At 42.7% G+C, this 19,581-nt stretch overlaps 1 protein-coding gene across 6 annotated transcripts; it reads left to right on the plus strand.

Moving 5' to 3' along the window:
* The first annotated feature begins 116 nt into the window (after positions 1 to 116).
* Positions 117 to 19,571, plus strand: pdzd7a (PDZ domain containing 7a). Of its 6 annotated transcripts, XM_027023497.3 has the most exons (17): positions 117 to 690; positions 899 to 989; positions 2,181 to 2,335; positions 2,569 to 2,706; positions 3,222 to 3,396; positions 4,257 to 4,433; positions 4,563 to 4,710; positions 6,070 to 6,130; positions 6,675 to 7,145; positions 8,195 to 8,395; positions 9,722 to 9,897; positions 11,354 to 11,445; positions 11,609 to 11,700; positions 11,993 to 12,064; positions 13,360 to 13,953; positions 14,888 to 14,988; positions 18,285 to 19,571. In XM_027023497.3, the coding sequence occupies exons 3-17, from the start codon at positions 2,185 to 2,187 to the stop codon at positions 18,432 to 18,434; spliced, it is 2,799 nt and encodes a 932-aa protein (XP_026879298.3). In that variant the 5' UTR covers positions 117 to 690; positions 899 to 989; positions 2,181 to 2,184; the 3' UTR covers positions 18,435 to 19,571. The 6 variants fall into 6 exon arrangements, 4 of the variants coding, with proteins under 4 accessions (XP_026879298.3, XP_081580884.1, XP_035387224.2 ...); XM_081724758.1 differs by having other exon boundaries at positions 117 to 809; positions 899 to 2,335; XM_035531331.2 differs by having other exon boundaries at positions 899 to 2,335.
* Positions 19,572 to 19,581: the final 10 nt, after the last annotated feature.

Raw genomic sequence — 19,581 nt, forward strand, 5'->3', positions numbered from 1 at the left:
CTTTGAGTGAGAAGGCGGCGGTTGGGACGCATGAGACTATTGGCCGGGCGGACAGGGAGTGTCACGGCAGGATTGGTTCTTGCACTGAGAGGCGTAGTGTGAACTCAGTAAAGTCCGGGTTTTTGACATCTGCAGTTTTTGGAGAAACTCGCATGAGCTTTATGATAATATTACCGTGTTAATTTAAGGAAATATGCATCAGTTTTATACATATTGCTTTAGATTGTTTTCTCCACTCCCCTCTTTCATTAAATCAAAGTGTAAGGCTGCACAAGCGCGTTCGTAGCAGGTACAAAAGTACAGTGAAATTAAATCCGAGAAAATATAGTCATGATGTAACCTAGCATACAATTGTACATAGTTGTAAAATGGGATTAAACAAGAAGTGGAAGTTTCTATTGCTACTGTTAAATAATAGAAGAAAGAACAAACTAACAGGACAGTTCCTTTTTTAGAGTTGCTTGCAGCTGTAGGTCGGATTCGTAACACGCCCATATCACGTCGTCATAGCCTGTTTGCAATTCTCGCGTATAGTTTTATTACCTATGTAATAACCAGAAATGAACAGTAAGTGGCAGTATAGTTTAATGGAATGGTCCAAGACAATGGTGTGACTATGAAAGCAAGTCACTGGAATTTTGCAGGAAAACGGTCCTGCAGTTTGCCGCACACCAACATCGACCTACAAAGGTTAAACTGTTTGACATTAAGTTATTCTAATTATACTTTTAGATACCCAAAGAAAAGAAACCTGTGGATTTGTTACCTGAGACATTCTAAGTATCTGAACACGTTCGTACGATAGATAAGTGGGTTCTAAAATATAATACGTTTATGCTATGAGAGACGATTGTAATTCTCTTGATGAAATGAGTTTGCAACAAATAAACTATTCCAGGTAATCCAATCGTCATGGTTGGTAGGCGGGCTGGAGGAGACTAATACTCTCTTCGTCTCAGGTGAGGTCATTCAGCGCAACATGGAGACAGGTAATATTGTTTGTTTAATTCGTTTAGTTTGTGTTTTAGATGAAATAAAACTATCAGTCGATAAGATTAAATAAACTGGAGACAGTTAACGTACAGACAATTGTAAAAAGACTTATCTGTATGTATCTGACATCCCGCCTGTGTCTTCACGACATGGTGTGTGTATTATAAGCCCGAGTTTAGCTCCATTCGTAAGGCTAATTCAAAAAGCATTGCATTATGATAATGCTTTTCTTGACTTCTTAGTGCGGGGACTGCACTTGTTCCTTACTCAGGCTAAGCCAATGGAAAACAACCATTTTTTTTAGTTGATTTAAACAGAAGTCTATCTCTGCGACCCAGGTCCTCTGGAAGCAGTCGAATTGCGTTCGTTTTAAAATAGCGTCAGTTTCTTTTGTTTAGGCAACCAATTGTCCGAGCGCTGTCCATGGTCCTGAAGATAACCTCGTCATAAATCGGCTGTTCTTAACTTTCTAAACTGCTCTTCACCGCTGCTGTTAGTACTTTTCCAAATACTAAACATTTCCAAATTCTTTCAAATCATGCCTTCATTTCAGTGAAACGTCTTAAGTGAATTCTGTTGGCTACTGCGAAAGCAACGGCTCACGCTCGCTCGTATCTTACCTCCATTGGAAATTCATAGTCATCGTGCGTTCCTCGCAGAATTCCCCTTCTTTTTTTATCATTGGGTGAAGGTAACACACCATGGCCCCGGCTAGGGGGATAAGGCATATATATTCTCACACTACTGCTTCCAAACAGAGAAGATGTGCTCCAGCTGCAGGCCCTTGCTTAGTTAATGTGAGCTGTTCCTCCAGACAGAAAGAACTGGAGCAGCACAAGAAGACACCATCCTAACTTCCTAACACATTACCTGATTAGAGCACCTATACTTGGATCAAATGTTTTTATTGCTTTATCCTTTGGACATAAGCATGGAATCCTGTTAAAAAGCATATGGGTGAGGAGACACCACAAATCTGGACCCATTACTGTCTGGTTCTTCTGTGCCATTGTGACAGAGTTTACATTAGCATTACACTGATCTTGTGGAGCATTCTTCCTCTGATTGGCACTAACCAGCCAGGCCTCCAGTGCAGCTGCTCACTTCCCTTGCCAGCCCCCCAGTTCGAGGACCATTCCCCATTCTGCCATGGCTCATTTGTCTGGCGATGCTCGCGATGCTCGCAGAGAGATGACGAATGGGGCCTATTCCAGTGCCCAACCAGGTGGTGGAGGAACCTCCACTCTGCCACGCTACCTGCACAAGAAGCAGCAGCGACAGAGAGGAGTGAGGTCTTCATCTCCCATGGGCAGAGTCATCCTCATCAATGCACCTGTGGATGGTGAGCATCTCATATATTGAACAGGGTTCTGCTAAATTTTAATGTTAATTAGAACATTATCTTCCATAAAGTGCTTTAATATTTGAATGCTACACTTCTGAACTGTGACTCTTATATGAAGGCCCAATTACAAGAGTCATATTTGGGGTAGAGGTACTAACTAGCCTAGTAAATAAAGGCATTTAGCCTGAGGAGATTATCATGGTGTTGTGTTTGGGGCTATCTGGCTGCAGGTGGGGACGACAGTGAGGATATCCACACAATCACTGTTGACAAGAGTGAAGACGGCAGGTTGGGCTTCAGCGTGCGCGGTGGCTCAGAACATGGCCTCGGCATCTTCGTCAGCAAGGTGGAGGACAACAGCTCTGCGGGTATGTGTAACTACACTGTATTACACACAGGCTCTTTCTGTGATACATTATCAGGCATAGATTGCAGTTACAGTTGTGGTCTATGGATCCTAATGGCCAGTGTAGGACATTACAACTGTAAAGGACAACTATCGTAAAATCTTTTGTTTTTTAATATTTTGTATTTTTATAATGTTTTGTATTAGTTTAAGTAAGGTTTCCCACTGGGATAATAACATGATTGAAAACTTTTCATATTCTTGGATGTGACTATGTCACAATATCCATACAATACATATGATAGCAGCACAGACTATTTTAATTTACTTCTTATATGTACATTTCTAATTTTTTTTCTAATAACTAAAATTCCCAATGTCCTCCTAAAAACAGATGTTGAACTGTGGCTCACTGTGATCTATGGTGTGTGACTACATTGGGCTGCCACCTTTCTGTCTATGTTGTCATGCCTCTGTGCCTGTCTCTGCAGACATATGACCCCGTAATTGTGGAGTGGTTTTGTGTTTGCGCCACAGAGCTTGCGGGGTTGTATGTTGGTGACAAGCTGGTGGAGGTGAATGGGATCAGCCTGGAGAGCATCACCATGAGCAGCGCCGTGAGGGTTCTAACGGGGAACAACCGCTTGCGCATGGTGGTCAGACGTGTAGGGAAAGTGCCTGGCATCCGCTACTCCAAAGAGAAGACCACTTGGTAGGAGGACAGTCACCTGCCCCGTCAATTACAGACAGACACATGGTCTGATTTGATCATCGTGGCATAGTATTTTATGTTGTGCCATACTGAATCATGCCATAGCTGGTTGGCAAATCAAGACATATTTTTTGCCCATTTATAGTATAAAAGAATACATATTATGACCTCTGGGTGAATTACTGTATATCACTAGAATTGGTGCAGTTCAGTAATATTTATCTTTCAATTTGTTTCTAAAATTACTGTATGTCAAAATTGCAAAACCTCTCACATATGCCTGTTGCCCATTTCACTGAACCTGACTAAGCATACCAGTTATGTATGCTTAGCTGTTTAGGTCAAGAACATTTAGAGGCCTTGTGGACATATAAGGACACATCACAGCCATGTCTGTTTTAAGCCAGTTGGCAGGCAGAGTTGATGCACAATGATCATATATAATTAAGTCAGATAAATGAAAAAGATAAGCAGAGGACAGTGAAGGGCTAATCTGGGTCTGTCACTGTTCTCTTTTTATCATGTCCAACAGTATGGAAACCTATTGACTCTTGGCCTTTACTTGTTATCTTTCCTTCCAGCTACTCTTTTACCATATGTTTGTGCTAGAGTTACCCCAGTAGTTTTTACAGCATTGTCAGCTAGTGATAGTACAGTGGGCAGATGTATTGGAATGTGCCTTTGTGTGTGTGTTTTTGTACTTGCAAGTAAATGTGTAATAACTTAATAGATGGGGTTTATGTATTTAAGTGTTTTTGCATGTGTTTTGTGTGTGTGATAGTGTGCATACATGCATTAACAATAAATTCCGTTTTGGGTGTACAATGGCAAATGTATTGAATACAAATAACTGTGCAAAGGGTGGATCTAATCCACCGACGGATGGTGGTGGAGGAGAGTGGCCAGACCCCTTCTGAGGCCAGCTCGGATGGGGCTCTGCGTAGGATAGTGCACCTCTACACCACCTCTGATGACTACTGCCTGGGATTCAACATCCGTGGGGGCAAGGAGTTTGGCCTGGGCATCTACGTCTCAAAGTATGGACCACAGAAAAGAAGCTGCAGCACTGGGCTTTATACTTGATTTAATTCTCTGATTCCTTTATTTGATAACTTATTTCCAAGTGAAAACTTAATGGGTGTTAACATGTTTGTTTTGCTGATGAGGCTGGACCCTGGTGGCTTGGCAGAGCAAAACGGTATTAAAATGGGCGATCAGATTCTGGCAGCCAACGGAGTGAGCTTTGAGGATGTTAGCCATAGCAATGCAGTGGAAGTCCTGAAGAGTCACACCCATGTCATGCTCACCATTAAGGTAAGAACTCTCTTTTATTACAGTCAAAAACAATTGATACATTTTTAATCTACACTATCATTGGATTTATTTTAATTCAGGACACAATACCAAGATAACAGGTTTAATGCTTGTGGCCCAAATTAAATTGTTTAAAAAATAGGCTTATCTCAAAGAAGCAAACTGTTTAAGCAACGTGATTATAAAACATTTCCAAGTTAGCGCCCATGGTTCAGAATATCTTACAATCATTCAAATCCTGACATTGTTTATGGGATGTGTCTAACACTGTGTAAGATCACTTCTCTGCTGTAAACACAGCCTTGCATCATAGTGGATGACAGAGACAGATTGCAAGCAGTCCAAAGGCTACATGATTAAGAGGGTCCTGTCAGGCCTCTAAATTCTTTTACTCAATGCCTTGAATGTCAACTAGTTCCCGACATATGTTCTCTTCTGTATCTGAATAGCACAACTGACCCATGTTGGCACATCACCCTCAGTTTTAAATAAAAGTTAATTGTCAGTATAAATCTTATCTCACTATATATGTGCCTGTGCTTCTTTCCAACAATGCAGGTGAATAGCAAGTAATTTATCAGTTAGGCACACTAACTATTTTACAATTCCTTAAGCAACACAGCTCCTTATTGAGCATGGCAGTGAGACAGAACAGTAAAGCAGACAGCTGCTGTTTGGTCATCACATTCCTGCTTGCTCACTTTACTCTGGAGGAGCTCAGGTTCCGCCTGTGAAAAACAGCCAGGGGACATGCATTATTCACCAGGCCATGGGGATCGGGTTATAATCAGCAGAAAGTGTCTTTTTAGTGGCCTGCTTCACCCCCCAGTGGCACAGTGTTGAATCAAGCCCACATTGGTACTATAAGCAGACGGGGCTTGTCCAACGCAGGCTGTTCTCACTGGTAGCAGTGCCTCTGGCAAATATCAAGTCAGAAGCAAAAGGATATGAAAGCTTTCTGACACGGTCATTTCAAAGCAGTATCTGAGTCTGGCAGGGGAGCTTTTATTGATTCTGTCTGGGAAGATTCTTTAGTACTCTCTGTGACCACTGTGCCTTTCATGCTATGTTTCCTGAAGCAGGCAAGCTGCCAGCAATGCCAGAGTCAGGGCTTTGTGTTTTGTGGAGCTTTGGAATGAGTGGCTTCAAATGTTCTGTGCAGTCACAGTGAGGTCAGTGCAGAGGAACTTAAGTGTACATGTGATATGAGTTCATATTCCTTCCAAGTTTGCCCTTTGGAAAAAATCATTTAACTCTCTCTCTCTATCACATTCTAATCTGTTCCACTCTCTGGCCAAACTGTTCACCATTGTATTTGAAATGTTAGTTGTTTTTCTTATGCTTTTATTATTAACACAGGAAGCTGGGCGTTACCCTGCATATAAGGAGATGATAGCAGAGTACAGCTGGCTCAATAAACGTATGTAAAGTCCATTTACAAACACCATTCATTTATAATCACATTCATTATTTTAGTCACTCTACAATGTTCTGTTCCTCTGGTACTGCTTTTGTTGACTGCTAGATTTAATTAATCTTAGAAGCAGCAGTCATCACTAGTGTAAATGATTGGATGCACACCAGCAGAGTCTCCAGACAGTCTGAACGGAGAGCACATGCTGACCATGTGTCAAACCCTCTGAATTTAATATGAACTAGTCTGAATATAGCCTGGCATTAAAAAGCCTGGCTTTAGAGGGTCCAATTCAACTGTTGGAACTAGTGTGGAATTGTGTGTACTTCTCACATCAGGGTTGATATGGATATTTGGGTTCTGAGACTCATATTATATGCTTTCACTGTTTATATTGAGCATTTTTTCTATACCTGAGATATTTGAGATTAACAAGGGTTGTTTAGTAGTGTGAAAGTAGCTTTAACATTTGCTTATAAATACATTTTACATAAGTATTGCATGCACAGTTCTGCTTACAATTCCCTCTGTCTCGCATTCTCTCTCTCAGTGGGGAATGGGGGCCAGCCATCCTCCTCTCAAGGCTCAGACTCCTACTCCCCCACCTCCTCTCTCTCTTCCGGGACACCAGTCAGTTCTCTCAGTGGCCTGTCTCAGGTCATGTTCCCACCTACATTCAGCTCAGAGATGGTGGATGTCTGCATTTCGACCGAGGACCGTTCACGCCGGCCAAGTTCTGACCGGACAGAGACCGCCATCCAGACCGACCCTCTGGAGGCTGACCCCTCACCCCCCCCCAGCAGGCTCATCTCTATGGACACCAGTTGCACAGTGGGCGAGACGGTTCTCTTGAAGGACACGGTGATTCGGAGCGGTAGTTTTGATAAGACTCGGGCTCGGACGAGGACCTTCTCCACTGGAGACAAAGAGGCTCTGGACTCACCCAAAACTGCAGTGCTGATGGCCCTGAGCAAGCCCCGCAAGCCCATCCACCGCTCCCAGAGTCACATCACTGTTTTAGGTACAGCCAGAGCTGTGGGATGCCAGCCTTCTATCCTGCCCTCAAACAGTTGGTCTCTTAGAATACACACTCACAAGGTCACCTTTTGATTAAGTGACGGAACAGGTATCAAGCGACTTCATTATCACTTCTAGGGTTAACATACAGAGAGATTTATGAGAGTCCTTGGGTTGCTATATACATCTTTTATGATGCTGGTATACCATCCTGAATATTTTGTCAAGTGACCTATAGATGGCTGTTGTAATCTCTTGGTCATGTTATAATGCTGAGTTATGCTGCTACACAAATCACAGAGCACTGTTAAAAATGTTTAGGTGTATTTAATGGTTCCTCAATTTGTTCCTGCAGAGAAATGATTATATTGATCAATTACCTATTATCCCTCAATTTGAATCATTCTAATGATTAATGATCTATTAGCACTCAATTAGGATTCCTTTAGTTGCCACAGATCTCTAGTAGTTTTTATATCATCATTTTATCATATATCACACATTTGCCTTATTTATGGGTGCATTTACTGAAATAAGTGGGAGGACAGGGAAGGCAGAAGCTGCAGATCTTTGACATTTAATTGCATCACTCTGGTTTGATGTTTTAATGTGTAAACCCTGCTCTTTTAAAGAGCACTTTTGTGTGCTACCATGGCTTTTATGCACTTAAATTTGCTTTGAGTAATGCATAATACATCAGTATTACTGTTGGGATTCTGGAAGATTTATGGATGAGAGGGGAGAAACTAACCTCATGAGAAATGAATGTTCAGTATAAATTTAACAGTGCATATGTCACCCTTGGCACCTCTTGCTGCTCCAATGAATGGCTGGTGTTTCAGTAATGACAAGTACCTTCACTGCGGGGCCCTCTTCCCACAGTGAAACACGTTTGTTTCTGTTGTTCAGCATCATTAATGTTATTTAAAATCTATTTATTTGCCTCTTCACTACTTTTCTGATGTAATCATTTTCAGTAAACTGAATTATCTGCTAATTTCTGGAATGTGTTTTACATGTGTGTGTGTGTGTGTATATGTTGATGTCGAGCAGAAGACAAGCAGAAGAAGAAGCAGCAACAGACGGGGAAGTCCGAGGGGCCAGGCAGCACCCTGCAGCGCTCCAAGACATTCGTCAGTCTGTTGTTTAAGAGCAAGAGGGACAGGTCTGCCTCGAGAGATAGGAAAACTATGGGGACAGGGGACGGTCAGCGTGGACGGTCCAAGTCACCCACACATTTAGATAATGAGCGGGGTGAGAGCCCATGCAAACAGACCCACTGTGATGAATGGCTCCATACTGTAACATAGACAGCATATGACTGCATACTGTAATATAGATACACATAGACTGAATACTTTAAAATAGAGACTCAAATATCAAATAAACTCACCACCCACTTTATAAGATACATTCACTCATATGAAACACCTTTTAGGTGTGCTATTATTGCCCTGCACAGTCTACATTAGCCTTGCTCTAAGTCTTCATAATTGGTCAGGTCTGTCCATATGGCTGCTGCTGGCTGAATGTGTTTAGGTGGCAGACCACTTAGCAGTGTCACAGACACAAGTAAAAGCTCCGGTTGAACTGTTGTGCCCAATCAAACATATGAACCTAATCCCCACAACCACAATCAGAATAGTCTGCCTCAACCAAATTTGGTTAGTAGTTGTGCTAAGGTCAGAGAGAGAGCTGCCTTGCTGTTAATTATGCAATAACTCCTGTTGAGTAGCCTTCATCTTGGCCCCAGTAGTTCTGCTCAGTAACCAATTAGTTACATATTCACGCAAACAGCCAAAGTAGCAGCTAACATGCAAGAAGAAAATGTCCCCCACACCATTACACCACCAGCCTGAACTGTTGATATAAGGCAGGATGGATCCATGATTTCAGGTTGTTTATGCCAAATTCTGACACTACCTTCCAAATTTAGCAGCGGAAATTGAGATTCATCAGACCAGGCAACATTTTTCCAATCGTCTGTTGTACAGTTTTGGTGAGCCCATATGAATTGTAGCCTCATTTGCCTGTTCTTAGCTGACAGGGGTGGCACCAGGTGTGGTCTTCTGCTGCCCCAGCCCATCTGCCTCAAGGTCTGTCCATTCTCTGACTTCTGACATCAACAGGACATTTTCACCCAGCGATCTGCCACTCACTGGATATTTTCTCTTTTTCAGACCATTCTCTGTAAGCCCTAGAGATAGTTGTGCCTGAAAATCTCAGTAGATCAGCAGTTTTTGAAATACTCAGGCCATCCCATCTAGAACCATCAATCATCTTACGTTCAAAGTCACTTAATTCACCTTTCCCTCGATTCTGATGCTCGATTCAAACTTCAGCAGGTCATCTTGACCATGTCTACCTGCCTAAATGCATTGAGTTGCTGCCATGTGATTGGCTGATTAGATATTTAGTAGTTGAACAGGTGTGCATAATAAAGTGGCTGGTTACTATATTTTTGTGTAATCCCTTAGTGGATAGAACTGACATTTATTTGATTCCCTCTCAGATTGTTCAAGTCAGTGTTGTTTCTGAGGTCCTTACTTGACAGAGTAATACTTGTTGTGATGTCCTCAGGTAGAGAACAGCGTCGGCCAATTGTGACCCTCTTGAGTTCTCCTCGGGAGACGCGTGCTGGCGTGCGGCAGCCAGAGACCCTGCCTAGTGCTGAGACCATGGCCATGGTGGAGGACATGGCCTGCAAACTGCTCAGTAAGGACGAGGTGGCTGCAGTCATGAGACACTGCAATAGAGTGAGTGCCAGCCCACTGTCTGTTTGTGTGATAGCATACTGTCTGTCTGTGTGTCAGCCCACTGTCTGTGTGTCAGCCCACTGTCTGTGTGTCAGCCCACTGTCTGTGTGTATCAGCATATTGTCTGTTTGTGTGTCAGCCCACTGTCTGTGTATCTGCATTCTGTCTGTGTGTGTCAGCATACTGTTTGTTTGTGTCAGCCCACTGTCTGTGTGTGTCAGCCCACTGTCTGTGTATCTGCATTCTGTCTGTGTGTCAGCCCACTGTCTGTGTGTGTCAGCCCACTGTCTGTGTATGTCAGCATACTGTTTGTTTGTGTCAGCCCACTGTCTGTGTGTGTCAGCCCTTTGTCTGTGTGTGTCTGCATTCTGTCTGTGTGTCAGTCCACTGTCTGGGTGACTCTGCATTCTGTCTATGTGTGTCAGCCCAATGTTTGTGTGTGTCTGCATACTGTCTGTGTTTGTCAGCCCACTGTGTGTGTTTGCATATTGTTTGTGTGTGTGTGTGTGTGTGTGTGTGTGTGTGTTTGTGTTTCTGTCTGTGGGTGAGGGTCAGCCTATTGTCTGTGTGTCAGCCCACTCTGTCTATGGAAATTTTACAGTAATTTCAGGCAAAACAATGATGTCCCATTAAAGGAAATTAAGACCATTTATAAAAAAATTTACATTGTGTAATCTTCATCATCATAAACACAGGCTACAGTTTGCAACAGTCACAAAAGTGAGCATGCTTCAAGTAATATCTATTGACATATGTAATATGTCTCATAATGCCAGAGTCACCGTCACACATGGGTTTCTGCTGAAAGACGTGCAGAGCTCCCTCAGTCTATATAAGGTATTGGTGTGAATGCAGGCTGCTCTTGCAGAAGATGGATTTGCCGTGATATTAAAGATTAGGATAAAATGTTCTCCATCATCTGATTTATGTAGCAATGGCACAAAGAAAATCAAAATCTATTAAATTGAATTTTTGACATTGGGTCTAAATGATTTGTTTTCTTAACCTACAAATGTATGTTTTAGTTTATTAACATGTGCTCTGGTCTAATATTTTGTAGTGCTTCATTTCCCTGTTTTGGATGATTTTACAAGAGTTCATTAACCATGCTGAGCATTCTCATGAAGTGCTTACCAGACATTACTGGTTACATACAGGCAATGCTCAGACTCAGCTAGGGTTAACCCTAACCCTGGCAAGAAACTGCAGTGCATGTTTCCTTATAGGTTCTCAATCTAGACCTCATGAATCACATGGTCTCAGCCAGTCCAGGTTCCTGCTCGTCATACACCTGAACCCTCAATTACGTGGCCAAGAGCTCTTGATTTCCTAGCCAGAGTGTATTGGGAATTGGAACAGATAAATATGTGGATTGGCCTACGAGGAAGAATCTGATCTTAAGTGAGTTACTAAGGGAAATGGGTATTGGTAACCCTTGCTCCTCTGTGCTCTGTAGTTTTTGGTTGAGCGGGTGGTCGAGGACCTGGTGCGCCCCCTGCTGGCGATCCTTGACAGGCCTGAGAAGCTGCTGCTACTGCGGGAGATCAGGTGAGGAGGGGAGGGATTGCCCTGGCTGCTTACTAATGCTACAAAGCACACGCCATTCTTCTACAAACACAGCATTTGTCACTTCCCTTAGCCTCTGGCTGACAGCATTTATGCAGGATCTATATTTTAAGCAGTATCTTTATTTAAACTTTCCCTGATCTAGAATGATTATCCCATCCACGGATTTGGGTCGATTTGACAGCATGGTTATGCCTTTTGAACTGGAGGCCTATGACATTTTAAAGAACCGCTCTGGTAATTAAATCCTCTTTAGTGCTTTTACAAAATGGTTTTATTTTCAGACCACATTTGTCTAAAATATATATTTGTTCAAAGATAGCACTAGTTTATATTTCTTGTTTATATTTTTTCTCAGTGAATGCTTAGTTATCATGTAATGATACATTCAAGAAATCAAATTAGTTCTAAGTCACTGAACCAAGTTACCAAAAAAAATCTCTTTCAAACTAAATTGGCTGAAGACTCCAGTGTACTGTTGAGTGGGTAACACAGTGTGCACTGGTTGTGTGTTGTGTTGTTTCGTCAGTGCGCTCTCCAGCATTGCGCTCACCTCGTCATGGGGGCACCCCACGCCGGCATCTCATCACCCCCATCCCAGGTAAGCAGCCTACAGTCCTGGGCCTCAGTGTGTGGGAGTGCATCATCCCTTCCTTGCCATTCCTCCCCCTGGCCGTGACTGCGCTGCGCTCATTTTCAGCCCACTGGGTGGTTATATAACCACCTTATATATACCTTATATAACCTCACTTTCCTCCTGCCCCTGCTCCAGTCATGTCACATCCTGAAACCAATGTCTGAGCAGAAGAGCCAAATACTTGCACTGAAAATATCTTTTCAATGACATTTAATCCTCCCTATCCAAACGCCCACACAGACACATATGCACATGCGCACACGCACATACACACACACACACACACACACACACACACACACACACACACAGTCCTGTCTTCTCTAAACTCTTCTAAGCCCAGGTCATACTGTGCCCCCCCCCCCCCCCCGCACTAATAGAACTGTGATGCTGGCTCTGTTGAACACAGTTAAGAGTTGTTCATAGAATCCTAAAGTGTATCACTGCCTGTCCAAGGTCACTGAACTCCAACTGTGGAAAGCAGCACACAGATACTGCCAATGCCAGTTTCCTTTCTCTGCCAGCCCCTGCAGTGACCCCTGGGCCCCTGACATGAGTGAGGTGGGTGGTGACTGACGCAGTCCTTGGCAGTAGTCCGTCAGCGCCATCACCCTGGGCCTCTGAGTGTTGAATAATAATCATTGCTGAAATGCAAGAAAGACTTGCTGCATTGTTTAGCCTTCAAAGACTACCCACGCAGGTCTGGAGCTTATTGCTTGTTCTTATTTGTCTATTGTACCGGCCACAGAGGAGTAATTCAAGCCTCTCTGTGGCAGAGGATACTGTAATCTGAATGAGGCTCTGCATGTATGTGTGTATGTGAGTAAGCGTGTGTGTGTGTGTGTCTGGGTCTGTGTGTATCTGTGGTTTCAGTCTTGTTCTGCCATATACAACATAAAAGAGCCTAAGTTTGACAAGTGATATCAGATTCTGGTTCTGTAAGCAGAAGTGAAATTACATTAAAGGCCGTTTCAGTGCTAAATGTCATTCATAGGATGCAAAACTGCATCACTGCCTACATGGGATCACCAATGTCTGACTCTTTGTGTTTTGTAGGCGAGTTAGTTAATGTGTGCATGTATGAGCGCGTGTATGTGAAAGTGTATCTGCATGTGTGCATGTGTGAGTGTGTGTGCATGTGTGTGTGTGTGCATGCGTGTGTGTGTGTGTGTGTGTGTCTGTGTGTGTATGCATGTGTGCGTGTGAGTTTGCATTCATGTCAGTTACTGAAGCACACCTGTGGCTCTCCTCTGTCTCAGACTACAGGGGAGGCTTCCAGCTGCAGCCTGTACGAGCCCTGGAGAGAGACCGGCAGCTGATGGAGGAGCTGGAGCGCCTGAAGCTGGCTGGCCTCCCCACCGGCAGGTCCCCTCCTCCCCGTGCGTTCACCCCTCTGCTAGATGTACCTGTAGACAGCTACATCAGTGGGTCTCTCCGCCAGCGCTCCTTAAGCCCTGCCAACCCCAACTGGCTGCTCACCGAGTCCCCTCATAGCACAGTGCGACGCGGGCGCTCCCCTCAAAAACAGACCGATGGTTCACCCTGGACAGCGCATTCTGGGGAGAACTCCCAAAGGGGTGAAACCATGCCAGAGCGTGGGAGGTCCCCTTACAGGAATGGCCATGGCAAATCTACAAGGAAAAAGTCTGGGAATGGGAGCGAGGTTAAGTACACAGTCATGAGTGCGCATAGGCGGAATAGGACACCGCTGACACACGTGTTCGGGTCAGACACTACAGAGAGAGAACAGGTGAACGGACATGCTGGATTATCTCTGAACCACCAAGACAAGTTGCCGGTACAGAAGTATGAACTGACCAATGTCACTATCCCAAAGTCCAAACAGTCTCTGGGTGAGTATAGACACTCTCGGTCTGTATGCGGTTTACCACATTAGTGAACTCTACAACACTCATATTTAAATCTGGGCTAATCAAAGCACAGGTGTTGTTTAAAGTCAAAACTGGACCATAACATACATCAAAAAAGTGAAGTTTGTGGAAAGTTGTTTTGTCCATTCCAGCATCCACAACACGCAATATTTTCCTAATCATGAGCATTATTTTCACTGAAACCAGTGAACAGTGGCAACACATTATCTTCACCAATACTCTTCTTCACCAGTAGAGGTCAGTGAGTCATCCCATGCAGTCAGTATCCTACAAAACTTCAAGATTGTTTATCTGATTATATATCTACTGAAATGAAAATATATGAGCAATTAATGTTATGGTCTTGGTTTGTGAGAGATAAAGTTGGGATTTGTCACTAAACCTACTCTTTCTGTTATTAATGTTTGTCAGAATAAATGGGGCAAGACACTGTGGTCTACTGTGGCTATAGAGAACCAATAGATGGATGTCTTTATGGTAAAGCATCAATGAAACCTAATCTCTTCCTATAAAACAAACGATGGATGTCCAATGTGCTGACAGTGACAGTGGAGAGAGAGTCATTACTTTCCCACTCTGTTACTCTTTGCCCTAAAGAGCTCATCTGTGAAAGGAAACGAAGAAATCAAGCATGCTTCCAAAAACGGGCACGGCTCAGATTTGAGGCCTTCATTTTCCTCATGTGTATGTAAGGCGACAGACAGCGCTTAATGGAAAGTTAGGGTACATTAGGTATGAGTTGACACAAGTCTGCATGAGCAACATAACACTGGAGAACAGCAATAAAAGTGGAAAGTGTTATTTGGACCTTGGTAAATGTGCTTCAGCTTGAAAGTTCATGAACTTAGACATTAGGCCGGTGGGTGATTTCCTCATTTTCTTCTGCTTCTGGCAGGTATCAGCATCTCCGGAGGCATAGAGTCGAAGGTTCAGCCGATGGTTAAGATCGAGAGGATATTTCCAGGAGGTGCTGCCTCTACCAGTGGGGTACTGAAGGTACCAGGCAGATGTCGTATAATACCCACTCTCATCTACACATGGAGTACAGCCACTACAACACGTACCTCCGGCCCTGATGACCCTATTAAGTTACACTGTATGGTGCCTGCTACAGAATCATTTACATCAACCTGATATGGGCTTCTTCTATCCTGTTTTCTCCACTTTTGTGAAACTTTCACTAAAGCTTTGGGAATACATGAGTGGAATATGAATAGATGTTTACCTTGTTTTATTGTCTTTAGAAAACTGTAAGGGGTATTTTACCACAAGGTGAATATAATACAGTACAGTAATATTTAAATATTTTTGAACTCTGCTAAATTTATGGGAGGATAAGTAAGTCTTTATATACGAAATGTTTAGACTTGCTGTCAGACAAATATTTATTGCCCTTGTTGGATGTGTGATTGGAATAAGTGTTTTAAACATTACAAAGTGATCTTACTTTGTGATGTATCAGTTGATGGGTTCAGTAATGACCTCTAGAGTTTGGTAATGACCTCTGAAGTGTGTCTTTGACTGCTACTGTTAAGATGCAGTCTGCTGTGGTTATGAATGACACTCACTGACATGTGAGCTGAGCACAGATGTATTTTCATGGGCTTAAATGACACAGCTCGTCCATGACTGATGAGCTTACACTGACCAGCAAATGCGCTGCTTTGTGGCTGGTCTTCTAATGGATCTCTCCTTTCCACGCAAGCTCTCACTTTCTCCATACAAACACAAACACACACACATACACACACACACACACACACACACACACACACACACACACACATGCTCACCCAATAATACCACTATGTGTGCCATTCCTAATTTATTAGTGGATATATAGGAGAAGAACCCCTCTAAATAATGGATCAGTGTAGAGATGGGTTTCAGAATAATCAGACATATAATCATACCTCTTGCCCATATCAGTCATTCCAAGATATTATCAGCCTTGCGTTGCCATACAAGCTGAGCTGAGAAGGGTAGGGGTGTGGGTTTAGGGTCACTAGAGGCTAGCACCATCACAGTGACCCTGGGTGCTAGGTCAACCCTTTGGAATCCCAAGCATATGTGTGTGTTTGGTTGTGTATTATGTGAGTGTGTATGTGTGTGTGTGCTTCTGCCTTGATGGCAGCCTATCATGTGACGGCACTTCCCTGTGCTTCTCTAAGAGATTAGTGTTACACTTACTCCGGAGATCTAGTGTCAAATTCCGAGTCTTTCAGTTTCCACAGACTCCTCTCACCTCCGGCGTGTAAGAAGACCTAAGAAAAAGATCAAAAATAGCTGTGTGTGTGTGTGTGTGTGTGTGTGTGTGTGTGTCTGTTAAACACATAACAGTGGCTGACACATCACTTATTCTCACACTTTGAGGCCACAGTGTGTTATAACCACTTCAAAGTTCCTATCAGGTAGGGGAAAGTGTGTGTTAACATACTTCCTGGTCCTGTTGTCCCAGTGACAGTTGTGCTATCAATGTATCAGATACTGACCAGCTTCACTTTGGAGGACTGCAAGCCCAAATGTCTCTCACATCAGTTATGAATACAAAAAAGTCCCAGTGGTAGCCAGGGACAGTGATGAATGCGAGGCTGCTCCTTCTGCTTAAGCCCCACCTTATTCACCTTTTTACTTCATTGGTGCTCACTCTTCTCTCTTTTTTCTCTTTCTTTCTGTCTGTCTGTCTGTTTGTATCTCTCTCTCTCTCTCTCTCTCTCTCTCTCTCTCTCTCTCTCTCTCTCTCTCTCTCTCTCTCTCTCAGGAATAGTATAACTTAAGGTAAATAGCTGGTACAATTTAATTAAAGGAAATGACAGACTACTGCATACTATATATATATAAAAATGTTTGGTCCAGACATCCTGGTTTAACAGCCCCTTCACACACCACAAACACATATGTACAGTTAAAGCACTACAGTCTTTCTCCTGTGGTAATTCATCTGTAAAGCCTCTGGATCTTTTTGGCAATTTTCATGTGTTGGTGAGGTGGTTAACGTGCAAATCAGCGTGTGATAAAAGGTACTCAGAATACAAGCCCAGGTGGAGTGAACGAAGCTAGAGCTCTTAAATGGCCATAAAAGGGCTAAACCAGATTGTGCAGCATTTAGTTTAATGGTTCTGAGTCAGCTTAAGCGTTTTATTTGATCAGCTTTTTTAATTAAGTGAATCTAACTATATTGAAATTCACATCATGACTGAACTCAAGCTATACTTTCTGAAGCAGCAGGAGAAATGAGAATGCTCACTGATCTGGAATATAACAACAAATGTATTAGAATTAATATGGATAACATTTTGAAATTTCATTAAATTTTTTTAAAATCTCTGTAATGATGTGCGGTTGTAAGATTTGGCTAAAGCTTTTGTTTGATCAGTTAGAACCAAAGGTCTTTGTTTTGGGGGCGTGAAGACCAGGGAAGAAAACAATGATAAGTGCAGGGACATTTCAAGCAGATGCATCCTGGTACCAGGAAGTGACAAAGGAATTGCTCTTAGATCTGGGGTTCTTGGGGGTTTTTTTTTGTTTGTGTGTGTGTGTGTGTGTGTGTGTGTTTGTGTGTGTGTGTGTGTGTGTGTGTGTGTGTGTGAGTGATGTATAGATCTGTATGTGTGAGTGATGTATAGATGTGTGTGTGTGTGTGTGAGAGAGAGAGAGAGAGAGAGAGAGAGAGAGAGAGAGAGAGAGAGAGTGTGAGCAGTATGTTAGCAACACAGCTACTAATTATTGTACTTCCAACAGGAAGCATAAGTAAGAAGCTGTAAATGGAAACTTGCATGTGTGAGTGTGTGAGACCTTGAGTTGGAGGTGATGTTCCAGTATCAATCGCAGTGGTATAAATCAGTAGGTTCTGTCAGAGAGATCAGATTTATAGACTGGTAGATGTACAGGGCCAACAGAGCAAGCAGGGAGGGACTGGATAACTTTGCACTTTAATGAATCTGTGGCACAAAGTGTTTAGAGGGTATAGCGGATATTACAAACAGGGAAATCACCTTAGTTAAGGATGTAGGGGGAAGCAAAATGGGTTGGATGAGCTCATTCACAGGTACTGAAGGAAGAGAACAAAGGAAGTGACCAGCAGTGTTCACCTGATGTGCAGTCAGTTATCAGTCTTTCCTGCCATTCATTTTTAACGGCTGTGTGACTGCCTCAGTGCTACCAGGACTATACCGGGATTCACGTGAAGTCCTGGTAGGACAAAAAAGAACAGTGGAACAAATGAGGGAGTGCTTGAATCTGAACTTATCCTTCTATCCTTCTCGTCTGTGTGTGTGTGCATGCATCTGCAGGCTGGATTTGAGCTTGTGTCAGTTGATGGAGAATCGCTCCAGGGAGTCACACATCAGCATGCGGTGGATGCCATAAGAAAGGCTTTCAGCAACAAGGCCAGAGACCCTATGGAGTTCATCATCAAAGTCCCAAAGAACCCAAGAGACTGAAGGAAAAATATATATTACTGTTCTCACTGTCTGAGCAAAGAACATGAACAGAAACCGAGTGAGAACATCCTACAAATACAAGGGAAGTGCATATCACTCCATTAGAAAGCAAAGCTGCCATTGTGTAATACTAATGCACTGGCCAAAACAGTGCGTCCAAGGGTAAGGTTTCTCAGAGAGCTTCCTCAGAAATCTGTCCAGTGATACACCAGCACCTATTTGCTCTCTGTATCATTTCACACAGTAGTTTCATAATTGTTAAGCTATTTTGTGCAGAATTTGCATGTTTATTGTCTTTGAAAATTCAGTGACATTTAATAATTTTCAAAAACCCGCTCATACATGTCAGGACTAATATTGCTTCTTCATTTCACACCAGTGACAAGGCTGCAAAAATATATGGTAGTGAGAGTTAGTCTAAATTTGGTTGTAGCATATGTTTTAGCCAATGTAATATGATAAGAAGCATGTTGGCAAGGTAATAATCTAAATAATACCAATCCCAACAAGACAAAGAAGAGTTCTAGTGCTCTACTGCCATACCCAGCAGAGCTCAAATAAGGCCATGCTACAAGTTGTTATCTGTATCATGTCAAATAAGGCCATGTTATGTTATTTCTGTATCATGTCAAATTTGATGCCTTGATAAGATGAATGTCTCATGCATTCTTACCACCTGAAGCTTACGACATTCCTTTTTTTGTATCATAAGCCAATGCTTTCAGGATGTGAGTTATGCATGGATGCGCATGCATGCATGCATCCAAAGGCTTCGTCTGCCTTGTTCTGTCATTACCTAAAGCTGAACACTTAGGTCATTCTGAATGAGTTACATGTTTGCAGAGTGCCCTACATCTGAGCATTAACTGTGCAATAGACTATTATGTTCTGGAAAGCCTGTGGGATCAAAAACAGGTTCGGAACTTTATAATCACAAATGTGGTTAGGTTCCACTGTAGGTAAATGAGGGTTTTGATTGGCAATTATTTTTCAACTTATTTTAATACAAAAAGTCCTGTGTGATTATGTCATAATAAAAAAACTGAAATAGTATCCCAAGTCCTTTCAGTAGTATAACTCCTTTTTCAATTCTCTGATCTAGTGAGTCAAAGTATAATAAACCAGCAAGAACCACCCATTTTTGTGA

This window comes from Electrophorus electricus, chromosome 12, assembly GCF_041902795.1.
Source record: "Electrophorus electricus isolate QZ-2024a chromosome 12, ASM4190279v1, whole genome shotgun sequence".
Classification (NCBI taxonomy): domain Eukaryota; kingdom Metazoa; phylum Chordata; class Actinopteri; order Gymnotiformes; family Gymnotidae; genus Electrophorus; species Electrophorus electricus.